Here is a 23738-nt window from a genome sequence, read left to right on the forward strand (position 1 = left end):
CAGAAGGTTGTAAAATGACTTCAGATAGACTAGAGACTTGTCATTTGTTTTATGATTTATGTAAGTAATTATGGAGCATGATGGAATAATGTGGAGGTTGGTAGGAATGTCCCAAACCCACCAGCAGCTCCATTGGAAGAGAAAAGCCCAATTGTTTCCAAAGAGCCAGTAGAAACATGGGATATTTTTCGACGTCACTGTATTCACTAATTAGACTAGAAAGAAGATTATGTTTAATTAATGTCATTCTTTTTAATATTGCTCAAATAATCTCTATTTGTGCTTAACCTTCTCCTTCTTGCTATTGCTTGCTCTATTGCTTTTGTTTCAGTGATTCCTGCTGTTTCAGAAGCACTTTACCTGTCAAGCCACAGGAGCTGCTTATCCTCACAGATCTTCAGGATGGCCAGCAGCTATTTCTGCAAACTGGGGTATCCTTGACTTGAAAGGCAAATACAATCCTCTGGCATCAAAGTAACAGATTAGTGCCCTGAATTTTCTGGTGCATCATTAAAAAAAAATAATTTACAGCTGTCACAAGAAACAGAACATAATTTTGTTGACAACTTGCTGGTTGTCAACATTACTCCTTCATTTGCAACTTCCAATTGCTTCATGAAGGAGAAATAGCTTTTAAGGAAGCAGCAACCTTCCCCTTATCCTTGCAAAGCTACTTTGAAAACAAACAAGGAGTTTTCAGTCGTGGCTTAGTCTTCTCCAATAATTGTGACTCTTGCAGTTCACCTTCAAAACACTTCTTGCATGTGTTCCTCCTTCCCCTTCCAAACCAAAATTAGTGCAACAATTCAGCAATGTGTTGCAGGAGGAAGATTTTCAGCAATCAGGGTGGCCACCATGGACAATTTTAGGCATTCAGACTTGGGGATTGTACTAAACTCATGAAAAAGGCTAGCAGAGAGGCTTTGAGACAGCTGGGAAGGCAGCTATCACTAACATGACTATTGCTGCTCTGCCCTGGCCCTGGACACCCCTTGCTCTGACTGTGGCACCAGAGAGCCATCAGACAACAGTACTGTGCATTCACTGCCCAGTTTTGTAATGATGACCCCCAGGTGGACATTTTGACCCCGGCTCAATAGCCACAGCCCTACCTGATACGGAAGAAATCAGACCTAAATTGGCTGTGATTTGGGAGACAGGGAGTTTGTTCTTATCCAACAGCTGAATTAAACTTCCTAGAAAGCCGGCTGTGACACAGCAGGACAGGATGTGAAGGGCTTATTTCTTGACAGAGCTAACCAGGAAGGCTTCTAGGGAGCCCAGATGGTGCTCTTCAACAAATGAGCCTCAGAAAACCACAGCTAAGGAAACAGAATGGGAACAAGCCAGTTCAGCAATGGGATAACTAGTCAGAGCAGTTCTGGGGCTCCAGAGAAAGCATGTGGCCAAACAGATGGTCTTAGGCAAAGTAGCTTGAGAGATTTCCACCTCTCAGAAGTGTGAATTCTTGGCTGCATTTACTTCTCATTGTTATCCTTCAGTTTTACAAAAGCCCTGTTTATTGGTCTCTGTGCGTAATGCAGATGGTACATAATCTTAGATTAATACTGGCCATGTCATATTTCTGGTGTTCCATTTAGCTGGCTGGTTTTCACTCCCATGAGTGAGAAAACAACAAGCCATAGGGCCACAGAGAAACTGAGAAGATGGGTTCCTACAATCCGTGTGAGTAGATGTCTTGTGGAGTTCAGGGAGGGAATTTAGAAACCTTCCCACGGTCTGATCCAGACTCACAGGAGTCCATGGAGCACACTATAATATTTGGTTTTGCTGTGATTTATTTCATATTAGGAAGCTTTTTTCTTCCCTTATGAATAAAGGAGGAGCTCAGGGACTTTTATGTCCCCCAGTTAAATGAACCTGGGAAGTACCATCATAAAAAAAACATTATGAAGCAGTCGAGCAGCTTGTAAATACTGAGGGTTTTATTTCCACTTCACATGGTCTCAAACAGACTCTTAAACAAGACCAGTTACAATTTAGTATGCCCAGAGATTTCCATGGTTTTTCCAAAACGAAGGAAGTTCTCAGTAAACGCTGTACATAACCAGTTGAACTGCTAACAATAATTTAAAAACTCTTTTTTGTATAGTCAATGCAAGAATACCAACAATAAAAGTACAGTACAGGTAAATTCACAACAATATTACAGTGAAACAGATTGACTCACATTTATGTGATGGTACAGTAGCAGTATGTACATGCACTAAAGTGCGAGGACCCAGAGGCATGCAAGTCAAGTATTGTAGGTGTATTTTACAGCTAACTCTGTAAGACTTTCTGAGGCATTCTTTTCTTATTTTTTTTACACATTTACTTGTGTTTACCTGTATTCCCCTCCATTTCAATTAATTACAAGTCTAGTGAACGAGCTTAATGGCTTTCTTCACTACTTAAAAGGTATCGCTTCAAACAGTTGAAGCATCTTTAAGAACCTTACCTTTAAAAACTGATAACACTGACATTAAAATAGAAAAAAATTAACTTAAGACCCTAGTTTTACATGAAATTAAAAAAAACCAACCCAAAATACCCAAAATCAAAACTGAAAACGTAACAGTGCAAATATAACCAAAAGGCAGTCAGTATTTGGAGAGAGCGCGAGCACGTATTCAAATTCCCTTAAAACTTAATTTACATTTTATTTTAAATCTTACTTTATATCATTTTAACCTTTTTTTTTTTTTGCTGTTTTTGTTAATATACTGTATGTAGAAAAGATGGAGACAAAAATAGTTTTCTCAGCTATGAAAAAAATTAAGTTATTACAGGCACATTAACTGTTTCATTCCAGAAACACCTCTGTTTCCCAGGTTGCACATTCAGCAGCTGTGTCTGAGAACATTCTTTGACCTCTCTCTCCAAGCGGACCTCCCTCCTTGCGTGGCAGGGATGGCTGGCGGGCGACCTGGCGGAGGCGAGCGGTGTCCCGCCCTGCTCCCGTGCGCGGTCAGGCCGGATCGCCTCCCTGGCTGGGGGTCTCTGCCAGCAGCTCCTCGCTTCCGCGCTCCTCTGAGGACGCCAGGTCTCCGGTGGACTGCGACTGTGAGGCAGTGGGGGAATGTGAGGCCCATCGTGACGGTGGGCGCCGCTTCGCTGGTCTCTCTGGCCGGGAGAAGCAGGGTTGGAGGGATGGGGCTAGTGCAGAACAAGGCAGTTCCTTGGCAGCCAAGAGAGCAAAACAGCGGTTAGTGACTCGCGTTAGAGACCGTCGGGATGCGCGAAGAATTGCGAAACAAACCCGCCAAACTAAAGCTAAGCGCGTGTCGTGGCGCAGGACAAAAGCAAGCAGCGAACACCTGGCTGGGTGAGGGCTCCAGGAATCTGCACGTGAGTCCGTGATTTATGGAACAGGTAAGGAGACAATGAAAGAAAGAGGGTGAGTTGGAGTGGCTGAAACACTTTCAATTGCTATTTGTCCTTGTGCTAGAAAGAGAAGAGCCTGAAAAGTACATTTGCATAATAATTCAGGAAACTCCACTGTTCAACACTTTAAGTGCTGACCTGGCATAAAAAGGCTAGGTTTGGCATTTGCAAGACAGGTGAAAAATCAACCACTGTCTCCTTTTCTTCGCCTTCAGAATTCAGACTTGACATGCAGGAGACTTCTTAGCACAGATAATGACTACAGGGGTAGTTATGATCTCCAGCTGGGTTAAAGATGAGGCTTACCTACAGATTTCATTTTCTGGAACACCACTGCTAACTGCCAGCTGCTGAAGCCTGAATTACAGGATTCAGAGGTACTCTTTGTTAAAGGCAACATTCACAGAAATGGAAGAAATTGGAAATTTTATTCCTTCACTGAGTTTCTACTGTTCTAGCTTGGTTAGTTTGCCTTTGCAATTAGAAACAATCTGCAGTTGTGATTTTTCACCCTGGTAATGCTTTTAATATTCACTTTGCTCAAGGTACAGTTGTGCTTCCTGCCTTGCTCTGAATGCTCCCTACATCAAGATGAGTGATTGTGGAAGCAAGTCTGTCTCACAGGGCCAAAGTCAAACTTCTGAATTTCACTGCATACTTTGAAACTTGTAAAAGCAAATCAGAGCAGTTTGCCAACATCTAGCAATGTGTACACCAAGCAGCAGTCACTGGAATGTACAGGGGAGTTCAGTAAAAAGCAAAGTCAGAATGCAAACCGGTGATAAATGAAGAGAGAGACCAGAAATGATACAATGCAAAGGAAAAGCTGTGGCACAGTAAGATGCAGGGATACCAAGGCAGCAGGGAGGCCAGGATTCAGCACACTGTTTCTCATGGAGAAGGAGAATAGTCACTAAGGGTGGAGAATATTGGAGCAGGTAACATGATGTGATTGACAGTGAACAAACAAAGTGATACAACATTGAACTTTTCAATTGCAGTGGAAGACCAAACATGAATGTCAAAGGACAGAAAGACCAGTTTTGAAGACATAGAGCTGAGGTATGAGAAATGGAACTGGTGACACCTGTTTTGGAGAGAATGCATTGTTGGACTCGGGGGAAGCCTCAGTGAAGGGTCAACACAGGTGTTTTGGGCAGCATGCAGCCAATGGAGTGATCTACAGCTGCACACCAGTGCTTGAGAAAGAGCTATGGCCAGCTGCCCTTGGCACTCACAGAGCACCCCAGCCTGCTCTGCATCCTCACCCCCTATCCCATCTCTGTGCCATTAAATTCACAACCCTTGCTAAAACAGCAGTAAGACTGAAATAGAAATGGGTGCTAACAAAAAGATTGACTGTGTGTCCTTACTTCACCTTATCCCATTGTGCCTGGGGCAGCATATGGTCTGTGAAAGCTGCCACTAGACTCAGATTTGTGAAGAGAAATCCATCTGCACAGCAACAGTCATGGGCAGCACAACACAGTGAATTGAGGCTATGAGATTTGCGGGTTTTGTCTTAACCTCTTTCAAAAAGGAGGCTTAAAATGATATCTTTATAGTGCTGCTTGCTCCCGGCTGCTTTATCCTAGTTTTGGAGCAGTAAATCAGAGTTAGCACAGCGATAACAAAATCTATTTCCACTGCTGCCTCCCCATTCAAAAGCCTCTCTCCAGCACACCTGCAGATGTTGGTCAGCTTTTACCAAACAGCAAGGTTAAGCTCATCTTATCTGTGATGTACACATGCCCAGCAGCACACAAGGCTGTGCTGGTGATGGATGTTGCTCCAGGGCCAAAAGTGACTGGCAGCATAATCTTATGAAGTGCTGGCTGCTGAGTCAGTCACCCCCACCTGCAGGGTGGAAATCCAGGCATGACAAGGAAACTCTGCAGAACGGTTTGTGAAAACCCCTTCTCCCTTACTACATGTAGCTGTCATAGCTAGAAATGATTTAAAAAAAATAAATAACCTGTGGGTAATTTAGTTTGGTAGTTGCTCAGGGGTGTAGGTGGATAGGCAGCATTTCTTAGCCTGAGCACGGAAAATGGGAAAGATGTTCTCAGCTTCAATTTCTAGCTATTTCCTAAAACAGGCTGTCAGCCACCATGGCTATGTCTATAGTAATAAATAAAGAAAACCGTTTTCTCTTCTCTCTGAGGCAGAGTGGATGGTCACAGCTCATATCTGCACAGTGTCTTTCCTCTACTGTGGCAACTGCAGCCACTGGACAGAACTGGGCCCAGAACTGCTTAATGAGCAAAGGTGACTTTAGGCTTTAGCCCCAGGCTGGTGCTGAAGCCCCTTCCCAGCCCTCTCCACCTGCTGCTGTAGCCAGAACTGGAGGGAAGGCATTCTGGGGCAGCCAGAAGTCCTGCGCAGTGCCGTGCATTTGTCAGGGAAAAAAAAAATTAAAAAAAAAAAATTATCACAAATCTGAATCCCTCCCCAGCATTTTTGCATACCTTTCTGTTGGTCTTCAATGCTGCCAATTTTTAAAAGCTTAGCAAAAATCCCCAACAGCACAAATTTTGACTTAAGTGGGACGTCTTCCTAGCCTGTGCTGCTGCAGGACAGGACACAGCAGATGAGCTCCTATCCTGAACTCCTCCTGACTGTCCCATACAGAGAAGAACCCCACAGAGATGTCAGGTGTGTGCTGATACCCTTGGAGTTGTGCTGAACTCCACAGGTGTGTGCTGATACCTCTGGAGTTGTGGCCATTTATTTCCCTCTGTTGACCCCCGTGTTCAAGAATGACCGCTTTCGGAAAGCTCTGGAAACAAGGTAGAAAGGACTTACAGCAGTGAGGCAGGCAGGGTTAGAGTCCCCAGGGGGTAGTTAATAAGACAGTTTGGTTCTGGACAGAACAGACAGAAAAGAAAAAGAAAGCAAGTAGGTTGGAAAGAACTGTTTTAATTGATTATTTTTTTAAAGTGAAGATTTCATGTCAGCAAGGAAGAAGTCTCCCGATGTTACTACTCATTCAGATCATGTTACCAGTGTTATTACAGGGAAACTAATAATCAAAAATAAAAGCCAAGCCACTAGAAGAAAAAGACTTAGAAAGTAAGGAAGCAAACAAACCAACCTTTTACAATCCTAGCACAGTTTCAGAAGTGGACATATCAATAAACAAACCAAACATTTCTACTCAGTAAAGAAAGATATCTGTTTTTCTTTGCCAACCTTGATTTGGGCTAGGGAAAAACCATATTACTATGAGAGGAATAAAGCTGTATTTTTTTTCCCTTAATTTGATTTCAAGAGAGAGTTTCTGCTTAGGAAATCTTTAACAAGCAAGAAAATGGCTGTTATTGTTTGTTGCTTACACTTCTATTTCTCAGGTTTCATGACAGCTCTTTGCCTCACCTTTCTCCGTTGTTTCTCTTCAGCAGTGATGCTGGATGGGAAATCCAAGCTTAATCAAAAGCCCTTTAATTCTGTCAACACCTCCCCTGATTTTCAACATTCCCCCTCCCATGCTGAGTGGTTCAGTGGCAAGCCTGTGGCAACTGCTTTGCCCTCTGGAAAGCAGAGGATGCAGCACCTGCTCTCTCACCTGTGGGTCTGTGTGGATGGTTCTTTCACAGTGTTGTCTCCAGAAATGAGTCTGATTCCCAGTCCAGGACTGTTGTGTAACCTCCACAATCTATACCCTTGCTAGTTATAAAAGCAAAAATGTTCCTAAAGCGCTTATGTTGTTAGTTACATAATGCTAATCTGCATTTTTAAGAGTAAAATGGATAAATCCTATGATACACATGTAAGTTAGGGGTTTATTCAATTTACAGAATAAGACACTAGTAGGCCACACTATGTGGATTATGAATTTGCCTGTAAGCAGCTCTGGGCAAGTCAGAAAACACAAAGTTATTGCTGCTCTGTATGCATATACACTCACACACACATGCATTTGTACATAAATAGATAAATATATGAACTAGATTTCATATTTGCTGCAGGAATATAGAAGAATATAGAAGAAAATTATGTAACTAAACAACTCAGAAGCTCAAATTGAGAAAAAGTCACCAACAGGTGCTGCATGCAAGTTAAAAGTCATTTATATGCCATGGCTGCAGAATCTAGAAGGCGTTTGGTAGTAAGAAGGGCCAGAAACCTGACTTGGCCAGAAACCAACAGGTCAGAAGGAAGAAGAGCAGGGATCTACTGGAGGGTGGAAGCATTGTGTCAGTGCTGCCCCAAGCACAAACCTGCTCCTTTAAGATCATAACTCCCTGAACAGCTGTGTCTGGCTTTGCACAAAATGTGCTAAGAGAATTTGTACAAAGTGTAATTTGTGTGGTTAGGGTAATCCACAAATAACCCAAGGCACCTGCAGAGTCTAAACTTATTTGTGGGTGGTTTTTTTCAGCAGCAAACCCAGGCTTCCCTTGAGTACATCTTCCAGAGCACTACCTCAGCTAGGAAAAGCTAAGCTCATTGTGTGAATGCCCACCAGTTTCCTTTTCAATCCACATTCCTGAGAAATGCCAGGACCAGCCAAAGAACAAAACCCATGCATCTAGACTACAAGTCATAACAGTCATGTAGGAGCTGCAAGGAAAAACAAGTCTTAGCTCTAGGGCTCATAACTCAAAAAATTAGGCAAAAGATACTGAGAATTCACAAAAAGGAGCAGTTTTCTGCCAGTTTGATGGTCAATAAGTTTTTGCTAAATAGCATTGACCCAAATCTCTCTGTGCATCAAACTCAGGTACTGTTGCTAGTTTGTGTTCTTCCAACAGCAGTTTGTGATCATGTGGGATGACATCCGTCTACCTATATTTGAAATCTACTGAGGCAGTTAAAAGATACAGGAGTAAATAAAGAGTTTCCAGGGTTACCTTGAAGGCAAAGCTGAATTGAACTTGGCAGAGTACAACACACTTCCTAATACAGATCAGTAGTGTATTCCCAGTATTTCAAACTAAGGACAAAATACAGAGATAGCTGGAAAAAGTCAACTTAATGAGGCTCACTCTGAGGTTTGTGCACAAAGACCATTTTCACTCACTAGTATTTATAATGTGCATGTGGTTTCTTTTCCTTTTTTAATTGAAAATCGTCCCTGCTTATATCTGTTTAAACTGCACATAGGGAATAAATTCTTAGGTTCGGGTTGTCTGTTAGGAAAAAAAGATTACATCCTCTGAGCAATGCCTACAAAAAAGGAACTGACTGTATCTTGAGAACCACCCACTAGGGCAAGGCAAACTGCAGACCAAAGGTTTCAGCACTCAGGCTCTCGGAAATCCTTCACACCAAATGTTGAGTTAGAAAATGGGGTTTGAACTTCCCCTTTTGAAGTATCTGAGGCAGGGGTAGTAGGAGTCTGCTCAGTGAAGGCAAAGTGCATATATGGGGTGTGCAGGGGTATATGGGGTGTGCAGGGGTGTATGGGGTGTGCAGGGTTCAAGGAGCTGCTTCCTTGGAGCCAGGGCTCACCACAAGACTAGGATGCTAAAGGAGCAGCACAAGGCAGAGAGGATGAGGAGCCTCTGCCCTGGGGACTGTCACCAACCAGCAGCACACACCCCTTTTCATGGCTGTACCATGAAAGGCAATATATGCATGTAAGACCTGGGCATAACCCAGCTTTTCTGGGCTCTTAAGAGTAAGACTCTCAAGTGCTCTCAGAGGTTCACCAGAAACAGGAGGTTTAAATACTGGTAACTGAAAGCTTTCTTCCATCATTACACCTTCTTTTTTTTTGTTGATTGCTGTTGCACCTGAGACTGACCCCCAATATCTGGGCACACCTGCTGAGACAGATGATGACTTGACAAAATATCAGCAAGGAGTTCTTAAACACTTAATAGGTGTGTGTCTAGATTAGTTGATTATATGTGTATTTTTTGCTTTTTGTTATTTTTGTGAGGCAGCAGCAGTCAGTACCAAACATCATGCCATTCAATCACATTCACAGACCTCAGCCAAACTTAATCAGATACATTCAGAAAAGATATGCTGAAGGCCCTGAAGTTTTGCTCCAGGGTACTGTAGAGACTATTTTTCACACAAACTTGTTAAGGCCCATTCTTGTGTAGGAGAAAGAATCTACCTTTCCATGCAGCATAAAAAATTTATTCAAACCTAGTGTACCTAGAGCATCTGTAATGTGTGGTGTATTTTGTGACAGAAAACCCTTATCCCAGCCATTCAGTGAAGAACGATTTTTTATCCCATAAAGGATAAAACTTTGCTGATGCTTTCAAGCCAAATAAGCTGCCAGGATAGAAATTCAATTCTTTCATGCATTCTTCAGTGACTAATCCAAAGTTTCATGACTGGAAATTGCTGGTGGTACCAGGACAGGACTAGGATATTCACTGTAAATACTCAGTAGGACTGCAAGAGATCTCATAATACATTTGCTCAAAGAAGAGTGCACTTAGCTATAGGAGGAAAAACAAGCAAATTCATTACCTCTATGGACCCTGGATCTACTTTGACAATTTCTCCTGTGCTGTTGTCATTGCTAAGATTTGGTGGGCTGTGTGAACGTAGCCTTCTCTCTTCCTTTAAGGCATGCTCCAAAAGTTTCTTATTCAAGATCCTGGCAGCATTTTCTGCAAGTGTGTACCCTGGAGGAGCAGATAAGTCCTGCCTAATACTTGTCACCTCAGATCCTTCTTCCTTTTGTGTCTCTGTCCCCAGACGGAGAGGACTGGGTGATCTGCCACGGGCATTTGTACATGGCTCCTGCAACGTGCCCAGTTCTGGTCTGGGTTCAGCTGACCTGGACCGGCTGCCAGATCTGGGGCATTTTTGGAAGGTCTCATGAAAGATGGGGCTATGGTCGATGATGTTGAACAAACTGGACAGGCCGTCGTTGATAGTGGTGTGCACAGGACTCTCCCGTGTGGTGGTTGATCGAGCCCAAGCGGACTCACTGAATCCTTTCTGAGGTGTGCCAGGCAAAGTCCGGTTATTTGGCTGGTCTGATTTGGGAAGGGCTTTCCTTTGCAGCTTCGGAGAGCCGTATTTGGGGGAGCAGCATGTGCGTTCAAACTTAGCCTGGACCTTCTCAATGACGGGGGTCACCTGCCTGCTCCTCAGGCTTCTGGATGGTGAGGAGACAGGCGTGGACCCCCCCTTTGGTGTCAGACACTTGTGTGGACTGCTGGTGATACTGCGCAGGGTTTCCGTCTGCAGGCCGACGCTGATGGTCTGGGTGGTCTGTGTCCCTGTCGTCCTCATGCCGTTGGTCTGGCACGCCGTGTCCTTGAACTGGGGCTCCGTGGAGTTGGAGCGTATCGCATTCCGGACAGAGAAAGCGACCTCCTTCATGTCATCGCTCATGTTCTTGGACATCTCCAAGCTGTGCAAGGGTGAGGCAAAGCCCACAGTAGTGCAAATAGGACGTTCAATGGGATGAAGACCGTTCTCCAGAAAATCTTTATGGTGTTTGGCCAGGTCACAGGACCACCTTCCAAACATGTCCGAGGAAGCACCTTTTGTCTCAGTGACGTTCCCCATAGCTTTGGTCACAGAAAAGAGGAAATCTGGCTCAGCCTGGTTTTTCCCTTCACTGCCAGCTATCACTGAGTTATCAAACCTACGGACAACCGGCGGGCTGTGGAATACCCGCACTCCCATTTTGTCAGTAACACTGTGACTCCTCACGGGCTGCTTCTGGCAGTGCTCTGGGCTGGTCATGGTGTTGGTGGTCATAGTGACACTGGTGGTGAGGTACCATGAGGATGCCTGGAATGGATCTGAAGCAGGATCCTTCCCAGCTTTTCCAGTTTCTGTCCTTTCTGCCCAACCCTCTGCAGGCTTCTCAGTTGCCCCACCATGGCTCCTAGTGTCATTGTAATCCCAGTTTTTGTTGAACTCCTCAATGTATTTCAGATCATCAGGAGACAAGGGAGGCGTTATGTCATCTTTGCTGCCAGATGAAGGCAAATTTTTTTCTGGTAGAAATGGAGAAATATCCATCAGGCGCTGAAATTCAGACATGGAAGAAACAGACATTGCCCTGGAGAGGAACACAAGAGAGTCACTCATGAGCCTGGAAATTGTTGCAGAGTAACTTATTTTCAGCAGCAAACTCTGGATACCCAACATTCATTATCTTCTTACATAAAACCACTTTAATCATTGAATCATTGACTGTCCTGAGTTGGAAGGATCATCCAAGTCTAACTTTTGGACCTGCACAGGATACCCCAAGAATGACACCATGTGCCTGAGAGAATTGTCTAAACACTTCCTGAACTCTGGCAGGCTTGATACCATGACCACTTCCCTGGGGAGCCTGTGCCCAAGTACCCTCTGCATGAAAAACCTTTTCCTAGTTTTCCTTCCTTTAGCTCTTTCTTTCATTTAAGTCCCCTTTTATTATCTTTGCTATAGCTGTGAACACAAACATCTGTGATGTGCCATTAAAAGTACCAAATGGTTTAGTAGAGGTTCTTAATTTGCTGCTTTCTCATGGATTACTGCTAGGCAAATATCTGTAATGTTGAGCAGTAGGATGCATCTCAGAATTATACCGTTCACAGGAAATGAATGTTTGTCAACATACGAGGCACACTTTTCAAAGCAAGTGTAGAGCATTTCTGACCTGCTGGGAAATCATCAAGTCTACCCCCACTTCTGAGACTGCCCAGGCTGCACAGCTGGTGTGCAGTGATGTGGGACATCCAGCAGAAAAGCTGCTACATTGAACTGGCTTGGTGAGTTGAGCTTATGCTGAAGTTTAACCAAGGGAATCTCTCTAAGTGATAATGCTGAATTCTTGGCTCTCCCACATTTTACTAATTTGTACAAATCACAGGCATTCAGATGAGTTATCCTACTGCTTTATTTTAAGAAAAAAAATCAAAATTTTTGAATGGCACTAAATAAAAATGCAAATGAGTGTAATTATCAGAGTTGGTTCAAAGAGGTAACTCAAACTGGATGAGAAATCAGCAAGCAGAAATCATGGATCAGTGATCCAAAGGATACAGCCAAGTCACACTGTGAGTCACACTCCGAATCAAGAGCTCCTGCTGCAGTTTGGGTGTGTCTCTGTTAGGGATTCAGGTGAGTATGGTTTCTAAATGGATCTCATAGACTGATGCTCTGGTTTGCATCAGGAGGGCAACCTCAGAGAGCACAGGGGTCATTCCTTTGGGATGAAAATGAGCTGGAAGATGCTCTCCAGAAGCACAGCTAATGCATTCTAGGGTTGGGTGGGTATTCAACCTATGGGATAAGACCAGAACCAGTCCAAAGCAAAATATCCCTGACATGCAGCAGCATATCATGTCCTCAGCACCAAGTGTTTTCCTTTACTTTTTTTTCCTTATGCTAGTTTCCTTTCCTTATGGATGTCTGCAGTGTGTACTGCACTGCTTGCTAAGGCAGGTGTAGATTTCACTGTAAGCTGCAGCTTCATGCACTTTCCTAGAGTTTGATCTTTGTGCATGACAGCTGAATGTGGCCCAAGTTAATCAGAGTAGAACTGAAGCATATTGAGACAAATTAATCCCTGGGTGAATCCATTAATCTGGCTTGCAGTTTAGGAGGTGGCATGGCTATGTCCTGGGCCTGTGGCTTGGGTGCAGAGAGTCATAGCTCCAGCAGTTGAGTATTTGCTGGGCTTTCCACTGCAAGTTTTACTCACCTTTGAAGATTTCCTTTGTGTGTTTCTTCCTCCTGAATGAAAACAGAAACAAGCAGGATAAGTTATTTCTAAAGGTGCTGGTGGCATTAGCTTATGGGTATTTTGTCATTCACTTCCCATTAGTTGCACCAGGTATGTTTGTCTCTAAAAAGTGTTTGATTTTCTCTCTGATATAGATTCTTAAAGTGCCAGTGGGAATATTCTTCACTTTGTACATAGGCAGGAGACTGGGCAATGCCATCAGGACAACACACTGCACACGTAAAGCCTGTATGCCAAATCTACAACAGCTTTGAACTTTTATATTCCCATGCAATCACAAATAGATGTAGGCCAAAAAAGGCTTTTATTCCCACAATTGATTGTTTCAGACTACATATTTTTGAGCGACTTTTTTCTGTAGAGGCAATCTACTTTATGCTAGAGGCCTGGCTGTGCTGAAATAAAAGATCAACTGAGTTTCTTTCATGTAATATTTCATTATATATTTTCTAGGAACCAACAAGTGGCACCAGTTGAAATTCCTTAAGCTTGATATATTAAATGTGTGGGAAGACTTGCTTGTTTCCTAGATGGAATACCTACAGCTTGCTAATAGCATAAAGATGTTTTTATGGCAGTTATTTCCCTGTGACAATTCCCATAACGAGTTAGGGTTTTAAATAGCTACTTCTGAAGCATTTGTTCTACATTTATTTTAACTGTTTACTTATATTTCTAGTAAACTACAGGGAATTCAAATAGGATCGGGGGGAGAAAAAGAGCATTAGTACTGTACATATTTTATTTGACCTCATGAAATCAAGAACATTACCAAAAGTCCATTTCAAATTGGGACTGTTTAAAAACAGCTCTGCTTAACTCAGCAAATACCTTTCTGGTGTTTATCCCGGGTCAGGGAAAAAAATAGTAGTAAACTGATCCTCCTTGCATTCACTGTGGTATAATTCTGGAGTAACGTCAGTGGTTCAGTGGAGTTACTGCAGAGCAAATCTGACCTAAGTGAATGCTTAATCAGGGTGAAGGCTGGATTGACTTCTACTGCAGTCAGTACCAAAAAGAAAATATAGTGGAAGGTAGAGTCAGCAAGTTGCCTCTGTGCATCCTCAGTTAAGCTACTCATTAAACTCCAATCAGTCTCGCTTCAGCAAACCCTCTGAGGGAAAATTACTTTGCCCAGGTTTCCCCAAAACATGCTTTGAAGGAAAGAAGCTATGCAAATATCACCAAGAACAAATTTTGCTGCCCACCCTTTTGTTAATGGTGGTGATATCTGAAAAACAGAAAAGGGAAGAGAGATTTTCTCTGAAAATCAGACTGAATTTGAAGGAATGGGAACAGCAATCAAAATTAAGCACAAAACTTAGTTCCCTGATAGTGTTACCAACATTCTTTGCTGAGCACTTGGACATGTAGGAAAAAAAGGCTAAGAAATAATAAATATGGGATCTCACACTGCCAGCAATTCACTTATGGTGCCAAGGGAAGAAAACCTAACTGGAACACATAACTACCTAGCTATGTAACAAGGACAGTCACATTTCTTGCCTCTAAATTTTTTTCTCTTCTTCCTCTCAAAGAACTTGTTTTCTCAATCCTTTTGTTTTGTACCAGCATTTGGGGACAGGGATGCTTGGTTTCACTCAGAAACAATATAAATAAACTGTGAAGACCTGGAACTGATGAAAATAAGCCTGTCATGGTAGAGGACACAGACTTCATTTGCCATTTCCTGCTGTCATCTTTTAGCATTGTGTTTTATATCTTTATAGCTTTATTGTGTGACTTCAGGGTAGGTACTTTGCTGATAAATAACTTTATTTTTTTTACATCTCACTTACTCATGCTGATCTGCTCAGAAGGCAAGTGTGGCAGAACAATCAGAAGTGCCTCTCTACAGCACTTACTGCTTTACTAACAAAGTAAAGCCCATGTTTCTTCATAAATATGTATCTACTTATAATTGGAAAAGACTTATAGACCTTCTAAGCCAATATGTTGTGTCAAATATAGTTCTCATACATAACATAAATGGCCACAAGATGAATTAATCTTAGGAACCTTCGGGCTGGCTCCCAGTTGTCAGGTGACTGACACTGGTCTAATCAGCTTATAAGAAGGAATGAAAACATGACCATACCAAATTTACTACTGGGTAACTGTAAGCAGTGCCTGTGACACAGTATCTCACTTCCTACAGCAGGGAAGCAGTACTGATTCTGGCAGAAGAGACAACATGACAGCATGATAAAATGTAAAAAAACTCATACTTCTGTTAGTCCAGTCAAGAATTTCTCCCTCTCCAGCTGCCGAGAGCGATGCTCCTCAGGCTCGTCGGGGGAGTCGAGGGACAGTGACTCCAGAAAGAGGTTTTCCGTGCCGCTGCACCGGTCGCTCTCCTTCAGCTTGGACAGCGAGCGCTCGTCGAACTGGATGGTGTCGGAGTCCGAGTAGGACCTGGAGCCCATGGAACGGGGCACGCGGAAGTTCCCCTGCGGCACAAACGGCCGCCGGCTGCTCTCGCTAGGGTCACACACCAAACCACCTCCTCGCCGTGGGCTCGCTTCCTTCTGCAGCTGCACACAAGGCACATCAAGAGGAGCAGCAATTACTTCTGCAGTGTATGGCATTTGGCAGAACTCATCCTTCCCCGGGAGCAAGGCACCCATGCCCTGGGGATTACAGCCCTGCCCCAGGGAACACTGGCCTTGCTCTGCTGGTTCTTCCACAAAGGGAGACGTCTCCAGAACTTTGATGCCATTACTCATGGGATTTTGGGTGACTAAATGTGTATATGCACAGTCTTGCTTATTTACATATGTATGTATACATATATACACACAGAGTATATATGTATATACAAAATAATGCATCTGCCTGCAATCTGATTTTTAAAGAAACAAATCAAGACAGACTGTTATTTAAAAGCAAGCTTGACAGCAGTACAAGTAGAAGCTGATGGAAGGGTGCGCAAATTGCCTTCTCATCAAAACAAAGACATTTTTCTTCTGCTCAGCAACACAAAGATTGCGCTTTTATGTATATCACTTGTTTCCAGAGGTGGAAAATTACGCTAAAAAAACCCAAAAGCTTTGTTTTATATATGGCCTAGCCTGAATTCATGGCTGGAAAGTTGAGTATTTGTACATAACAACATTGTCAAAGGGATGAATTAGGCATGCAGAACATGTTCTAAGAAAACGTATATTTACAGAAGGGGCATCAAAACCATTAACTCGACACTTTTCAAAAAGTGAACCATTAGTGAAATTGCCAATATTAAAATTAGATTATGTGATCAACTTCTCTTTTAATTGTAAATACAACAGGATGGATGAAGTAAGTGATAATTTCAAACATGATAAATGACTGCAGGAATCTGATAAGAACTCTGATGTTTTGCTCGAGTAGCATGTTAAGATTAGTGACAATTAACTGAAAGTCATTCACTAGGGCCCTGGAAAACTGAGAACCTACAAAACATATTCATCTTACTGTTGTGTTTGGAAAAATAAACAGACATTATATTGCTTAATTTAGACCAAACCATTTTTGGTCTCAAATGATTAAATTTACACTTGAGCTGAAAACAGGGAGATTTTTTTCTTGATTCAGGTCTACAAAAAGGGAAGTGCATCTTCAGTGTTTTGCTCATGATATACAAAACCTGAAACAGCTTTATTAAAAGGAGGTGTCCTATAAAGGCAGGGGCTGGAAATATATATCAAGAGATCCTGGAGGCCATTCCTGAGCATTTGAGCAAGATTCAAAGGAAGGAGAAATGGTAATTACATGCTTTCTTTATAGATAGCTCCAATTACAAGCCCTTCAGAGTTTTAGGGATCCTATAAGGACAATATTCTGGAAACCTTTATAAGAAAACAGTACTGATACTGCCTTACTCTCTGAACCTCAGAGAGCTGACAGGAGAATTAAAGTGACAAATATTGTCCTAACTTTTTAATAAAAGCTAATAATTTTGAGTCCCCATGTGTTTATACCTTTAGATATACAACTTTTCATACAGGTGATCTTGTGGGTTGAAATACTTGTCAGCGTGCTTTGTGCACAATTAGTTTTAGGAGTACAGGGGAGGGAGAGTCTCTAAGGGAAAACAAAGTGACAGAGTACTTATAAAGAAAAAACAACAACTGTGAGCTCTGAAGAAAGTAGGTCATCACTTTTTTTCTATGTGAGCAGAATTCCCATCACCATCCAGAGTAAAGTACTTTATATATTTTATACATTGGTGTGATTTCCCTCTTATCATACATGTATTATTCAGGAGCTGTGTGAAAGCAGACTGGCATAAAGCATTAGAATGAAATGTGGCACACACACGCTTCTGCTATCTCTTAGACTTTGTTTCAAACATACACAGTGGTGTAGTCTCCTCATCCTCTGTGTATTGCCATACATGGAATACACACACCAAAACCCTGGGGAGCAGGACTTCAGAGATATACTAATTGTTTCCATATAAAGCAGGGCACAACTGCAATCTGAGAGGATATTCAACTAAAAGCCTGCAAATATTTGGAAGCTTCCTGTCACACAGGGAAATGTTTGATTATAAGCAAAGACGGAGTTATGAAGTTTTGTAGGCAAGTAACCAAGACTTCAAATGCTATTTCTGTTGATTTAGTCCTCTGAAGTTAGCTTGATATAATACTTTTTATTTCCCCTATTCATTGCCAATTCTGTGTACAACTCTGTTGGCACATTAAATATATAGTTAAAGCCCAGAGGTTTCAGAAACATAACAAAAGGAATCAGTTCCAGCAGCACTAGCTAAGAGCTATTGTGTAGGCTCTCCCAGGATGACACTGAGAGGTTATGTCAGGTTTTAAGAGAATTAAAAGCTAGGTAACATCAACAGGGATTTCTCTGTGGCTTCCTTCAATCTGCCCCATTCCCAGGGAATGGAAAAAGCACTCTTTAACCAGGTTAAGTCCCTCAAGCTATGGAGGATATACTCAAAACCCCACAATTTGAAAGGACAGGAAAAGAAACATCCATAGAGGTATACCAGTGACTCTTCAAAGAAAAGTTTCTGTCTATGTGCTTAGTATATTGGAAATTTTTCTGAGAGCTATTTAATTGCCATTGTGCATGAAGATTGCATAGGAGGGAGTTTGGCCACGACAACCCAACAGTTAGAAACCAGTCCAGTCAAGCCATGGAGAACTAACTAAGCACCTTTTGCCACTGAACCCTGCAAGCCAGGAACTTTGTATGATGACCTTTGCTATAAGGCTCGCAGGCTCTGATGATTTTAACTTAGGAGATTAACTTAGGTTTTAACTTAGCACTACTGTATTGCATTATAAAGACTAGCTCAAAAAGCTGCATGAAGTACACACAAAACCCCTCAGATATATAGGAGATGAAAAAATTGAGAATATAGATTGCTGATATTTCAAAATTTAGAAGTTCAAAAATCACCTTTCTTGGTCTATAAAACCTTCATGTTTGGCACTGCCCACGCAGACCCACACTTTTAGCATTGATTTTAGAAATACCCACATGAGCATGGGATTTTCCTAAGAGCTTCTCTGTGGGTTTAACAGCCAAAACTCAAACTGAGGTTTAGTCTTGTACTCATAATGTTTCCAGCCTAGTCTCTTTTTTTTTAACTTCTTGTTGCAGCCCTGACGTGAGAACATGAGACACAGACAATGAATCCTTTGCAAAAATTGGTCATGAAGTTACACTGGGCTTTCACTGATTTAAACCTGTGAGGCCACTCTGTGCTTTTCTCAAGTATAATGCTCTCTAAAGGGCATGCACAGGGCTGGTGTGGTTCCATTTTTGCTGTCCTAAGGACAGAAAGCATTCATTTAGTTGAGAACCCACAATTTCACTTGTTTCTCTTGATTTTCCTGGAATGCATGACTCAGATCTGAACAATGTTCAGTCAAAAACAGTATTTTAACTCCCCCACATAAAACTTCATTTTTTGTGTGGCTTCCAGGCTGATAATAAATTCATTAGGTATTATTTGTCTCTAATACTAAGCAGATGAAAATACAGATAGGCATGAAAACAAAGGGGTAGGTATGCATTCCCAGATTTGCAAGTAATAACAGAGGTTTGCACAAAATTCATGTGGCCAATGTTCTTCTGAATATTTAGTACTGGTAACTGTGTTTGTTATCAGTCAGGGCTCTTCATGTTAACCCCTGTGTTCCTTTGCCAGAGGAAAAGCATTCAGTTGAGACTGAATAGTTGCAGCAGCTGCATCTTTGGTGGCTAATCCATAGATGACCAGTCTCTTTCAGCAAGAAGCTGTGTACCAAACTCTGAGTAACTCTGTCGGTTGAGTGCTCTAGCACAGAGATGCACTAAAGCTTTCAAACAGAATGTGACCAGACTTGTCCAGGGAAATTGAAATGGGGAAATGACCTCTAACCTAGAGCTGATTTCTCATAAGTGGTCTTTTATAGGGATTACGAGCATTTCCCTTTTACTCCCTTGTGTATATAAATTGTTTCATAACATGAGAAACATCAATGTAGCCAAGGAAGCAAAATCATTCCTGTGCTGCTTCTTAATGCTGTCCCTTGAGCTTGGCCTGAGTGTAGTAATGGTACAATGGCCTCATTCTTTCAGGCAGGCACTGCTGACCCAAGATGACTCCTTACCTGAGGGCTCCTTACCTGCTCTATCCGCCTGAGCAGCTCCTTCTTCTGGCGGTCCCATTCTCGCCGGTCTCTATCGAGCCTGTCCAAGAGCTCCACCTTTTCCCGGTTCCAGTTCTTCTCACTGTGCTGGATTTGCCAGCGGAGGTCCATCACCACACTGTGACTGTCAGCCAGAAGCTTCTTGTGCTCCTCTCTTTCCCTTTTAAAAGCTCCTTTTGCATCTGAACCTGTTTCTCCGGAGGTGCTCTCACTCTTCCCTTCCAGCTGGCAATAAAGTCAAATGTTACTAGGATGTTCAACTTTCTGCAATAAAAACCTGTGCCTGACAATAGATTAAAGACCTAACTTTACAAAGGTAATGACAGAATAATAGCAATTATTACATCTTAGGACTCAATAAATGATCAAGTATGTTCAGAATGGAAAAAGTTTTAAAATCAAGACAGTGAAAACTACAGGGAATAACTTCTCAAGCTCTTCATGCTCTTAAGGCACCAGTTATGATCTTTCTGATGGGAATATAGGTACCAGTAGTGAAGAAAACAGCCTCATCATTATCTCTGAGGCAATTTCCAGGACAATGTCCTCAGCTACTGCTCTGCTGTTGTGCTCTCACTCGGTGCACCTGAAACCTAAGGAGAGTGAATTCATCTCCTGAAGAGGCCTATCCCACAACAACCCTCAGCAGTGGTGCTCTTGTATGACTCTCCTGCCTTCCAGCAAGAGAAGGTGTTAGCAGCAGCAGCAGGTGCACCAGGATCATCACCCCCATCTCTGAGGTGCTGGACCCTGAACTGATTTTAAGGGCAATTTTCTGATGCCACCTTCCCTCCCTTCTTCAATTTCATGATCAGGGGTTAGCTTAAAAAGATCAGAAGAGCTGGCCCAAGGTAATAGATTCATAGGAAAATATAAGCTTCATGGGGTGTCAGGAAGTCTCTAGTTGAACCCTCTCCTTCCAGCATGGTACACTCTGAGGTCAGAATGGGTTATACAGGACTTTGTTCAGATGGATCCTGAAAAAACTCCAAGTGCAGAGATTGTACAACCTCTTTGGTCAAGCTGGGCCAGTGCTGGACTGTTATCAGAGGGAAAAAGTGCTCAATTGTTTTGTGTAAGTTCAAGTGAGTGAAGAATTTATCCTTGGAATCTGATCTTCTGTTGACAGCTCAGTAGATGTGTGTGTGACTCAGAATGGGATACATCTCCATCCCCTAGCTCTGCAGGTGAAATGGAGTGAAAAGCAGCAAAAACACATTTCCATCTCTGGAGTTACCATTGTCCTAAAAAATGAGAGGCAGCAGGTCTGCTGGGAAGCATATTCCTCTAGCAGGAGAGAAGGACAACACCTTCACCCTGCCCTACGTGGAAAATAAACCCAAAGTTTCTGAGAAAAAAAATTTCAGACTGGATTCAGGAGTGATGCTTACTAGTTTCTGGAACAGCCTCCCCAAACAATTGACTGAGAGATTATTGCTTGAGTTACTTAAATTGTACTGAGCTGCAGGGAACATCCTGTTACACCCACTTGCAGTGACAGAGAAATCTTAACAAGGCATCTTCTACCACTGATTCTCAGAGTCCAGTTGTTTTCTTTCAAATGACCAAACAGGCAAACAAAAAAAAAAAATCAATTTTGAAAGAGCAGCATCCTATTTTAACAAAGTTGACATGACATCATCTTTCTCACACCTGTGTACCACATGATATGAAACATGATATAATATGATATATGATATTGATATGGTATGATTTGATATGAGATGTGATATGATATGATATGATACATTATATTCCCTCCAGACATCCTGAAGCTGGACCATTGGTCAGAGTCCTAGTGAAGGACTCCCATATCCTTAATGGGTCCCACGTCCTCAATGCAAATTCTCAAAGCATACTCAGGGTTTGGCCCCTAACACTAACTCCCTAACAAGTAACACCCATTGCCCAATCATTACCAAATGTTGTATATTATTTCCAGCGTAGCAGTGGAGGTAGCAAACAGCTTGGTAAAAGCCCCAGAAGGAAGGATGGAAACCCCTGAGCAGGAGTGGCAGCACCATCCCGGTGCCAAACACCAGCCAAAGTGGCAGCCTGGAGGTTTATTGCCCATGCAAAGGCAAAGTAGGAAAGCTTGGCAGTTCTGTGGCCAGAATTTCTCCATGTTTCCTTCTTTGTTGCCATCTTGAGCTTAAGGTAAATCTGTCACCAAGATATTTCAGAAGGAGCCAAAACAGGAAGTGATTTTGTTTCCTTTTTCAAGTGATATATTGTTCAGAAATGCTGGTAACTGAGAAGCAGTAGACTTAAGAATTTCAGTCTTCTGGGAGAAGACTCTGCTAAAAATGAGAGCTGCCTCCTTCATTCTGAGATAGCAGCCCACAGTACCTGGGCAGGAAAAGCAGTGCTCACATCTCAGCTCTGTGTGTCACAGTGAGCCTCTAAAATTTAGTAAATCCTTCAAAATGTACCATCCTTCAACAGTGAATATTTTTATTATATGTTACTTCTGCAAAGAAGCTGTATGATTTTTCTCAAGATCTGAATGTACTAATTCTCCCACCCCTTCCCTCCTCAATGTGTAAAATAAGAGCTTTTATGTCATCAGCTTTGGAAATCAATTCTTGTGGGTTTTTTGAAGATTTGTTTTCTGTGAACTGCCATACATGACACTGAAACACCTGGAACCAGCTTTTATACAAATACTTCTAACAGTATCCCATGGCAGGTAATGAGATCATTCTCTTCCATCACTAACCAGTAGCTTTGAATGGCTGGTTTAATATCAATATATTGATCTATCACTTCAGTGTTGTTGAATCACTCTTTTCTCTGCTATAAATCAAATAATGCAGTTGTTACACACCAAGGCACAGTGATGAGCTAATTGTGAGCATGCCAACCACAAGACATTTTTCTCTCCAATAAATACAGACACCCACATGTCTCATTACCACAGCTGATACATCACCACCCAACTCTGCTGAGAAAATACAGCAAGAGGTTCAGTTCCTTTGCTCTCACCCACATCACGCAGTGCCCACTGCATGGGCCCTTGTACTGGGACACCTGGAAACCCAAGAGGCAACTCAAATGGCAAAGCTTTGATCAGGCTTCAGGTGAGGGCTTTCAGACACCAGGATAAAATGCATGACTAAAGTCCCTTTTCAGTTTGTTGTAAATTGTTGCCATGATATTTTCTGAAAAATCTCTTTGCCAGGATTTTTTTCTTGAGAAGCTGAGAAGCCTCAGAGGAAAAGAAAAACATTAATTATCTGCTGCTGTGGAATGCAACAGGTGCATCTTTGATTGGTCCATGTTGGTTGTTTTTAATTAATGGCCAATCACAGTCCAGCTGTCTCAGACTCTCTGGTCGGTCACAAGATTTTATTACCATTCTATTCCTTTCCTTGCTAGCCTTCTGATGAAATCTTTTCTTCTATTCTTTTAGTATAGTTTTAATATATCATTTGCTTTTAATATAATATATATCATAAAAATAATAAATCAGCCTTCTGAAACATGGAGTGAAGATTCTCATCTCTTCCCTCATCCTGGAACCCCTGCGAACACCACCACATTTGGTGAGCCCCGAGTGAGGAACACTGACACAGTAAATTTCCTGTTCCATTAAGCACCTCAGCTGTCCTTTCCAGGTGCTGGACTCAGGGCATGTTACCTGTTGGAGGCGACACTTGAGTTCAGTGGTTTCCACCTCCCAGGCTGCCTTGTGCAGGGCGTACTGCTGCTGGAGCCCCTGGCGCTCCCGCTCCTCGTCCCGCAGCTCCGAGCGGAAGTCATCCAGCAAACCCTTCAGAGCGTTCAGGAGCTTCCGGTTTTCACTCGCCTGGCACAACAAAGCAGACAAAATGCTGTCATTGGATGCTGGCTTTAATCCCCACTTCCATTTTTTTTTAGGATGAAAAATGACTGTGTGTCTACTGCATGGAAGAGAAAGTGCCTGGGCTAACTTCTGCATGAGAAAACTAAGAATAGCAATGTCTTCTCTGTCAACAGGCTGCTCAGGAAGTGGTTGAGTCACCATCCCTGGAGGTATTTAAAAGATGTGTGGATGTGACATT

The 23738-nt window shown here is 42.4% G+C and overlaps 1 protein-coding gene across 7 annotated transcripts in view; it reads right to left on the reverse strand.

Annotated features, from left to right (window-relative positions):
* Positions 1-1928: 1928 nt before the first annotated feature.
* MTCL1 (microtubule crosslinking factor 1) overlaps positions 1929-23738 on the reverse strand; it is a 102872-nt gene continuing 81062 nt past the window's right edge. For 6 of the 7 annotated variants that reach the window (XM_071417288.1, XM_071417280.1, XM_071417313.1 and 3 more), the window contains 6 exons: positions 23336-23503; positions 19672-19920; positions 15283-15588; positions 13013-13044; positions 9823-11377; positions 1929-3181 (listed from right to left, as the gene is read on the reverse strand). In XM_071417288.1, the coding sequence (XP_071273389.1) occupies positions 2972-3181; positions 9823-11377; positions 13013-13044; positions 15283-15588; positions 19672-19920; positions 23336-23503 (2520 nt within the window). In that variant the 3' untranslated portion in view covers positions 1929-2971. Of the gene's footprint in view, positions 3182-6192; positions 6251-9822; positions 11378-13012; positions 13045-15282; positions 15589-19671; positions 19921-23335; positions 23504-23738 lie in introns of all 7 variants that reach the window. The other variant, XM_071417305.1, reaches the window with a different exon arrangement.

This window comes from Agelaius tricolor, unplaced genomic scaffold (assembly GCF_023055355.1).
Source record: "Agelaius tricolor isolate 1412-34295 unplaced genomic scaffold, bAgeTri1.0.p SCAF_2, whole genome shotgun sequence".
In the NCBI taxonomy this organism is placed as follows: domain Eukaryota; kingdom Metazoa; phylum Chordata; class Aves; order Passeriformes; family Icteridae; genus Agelaius; species Agelaius tricolor.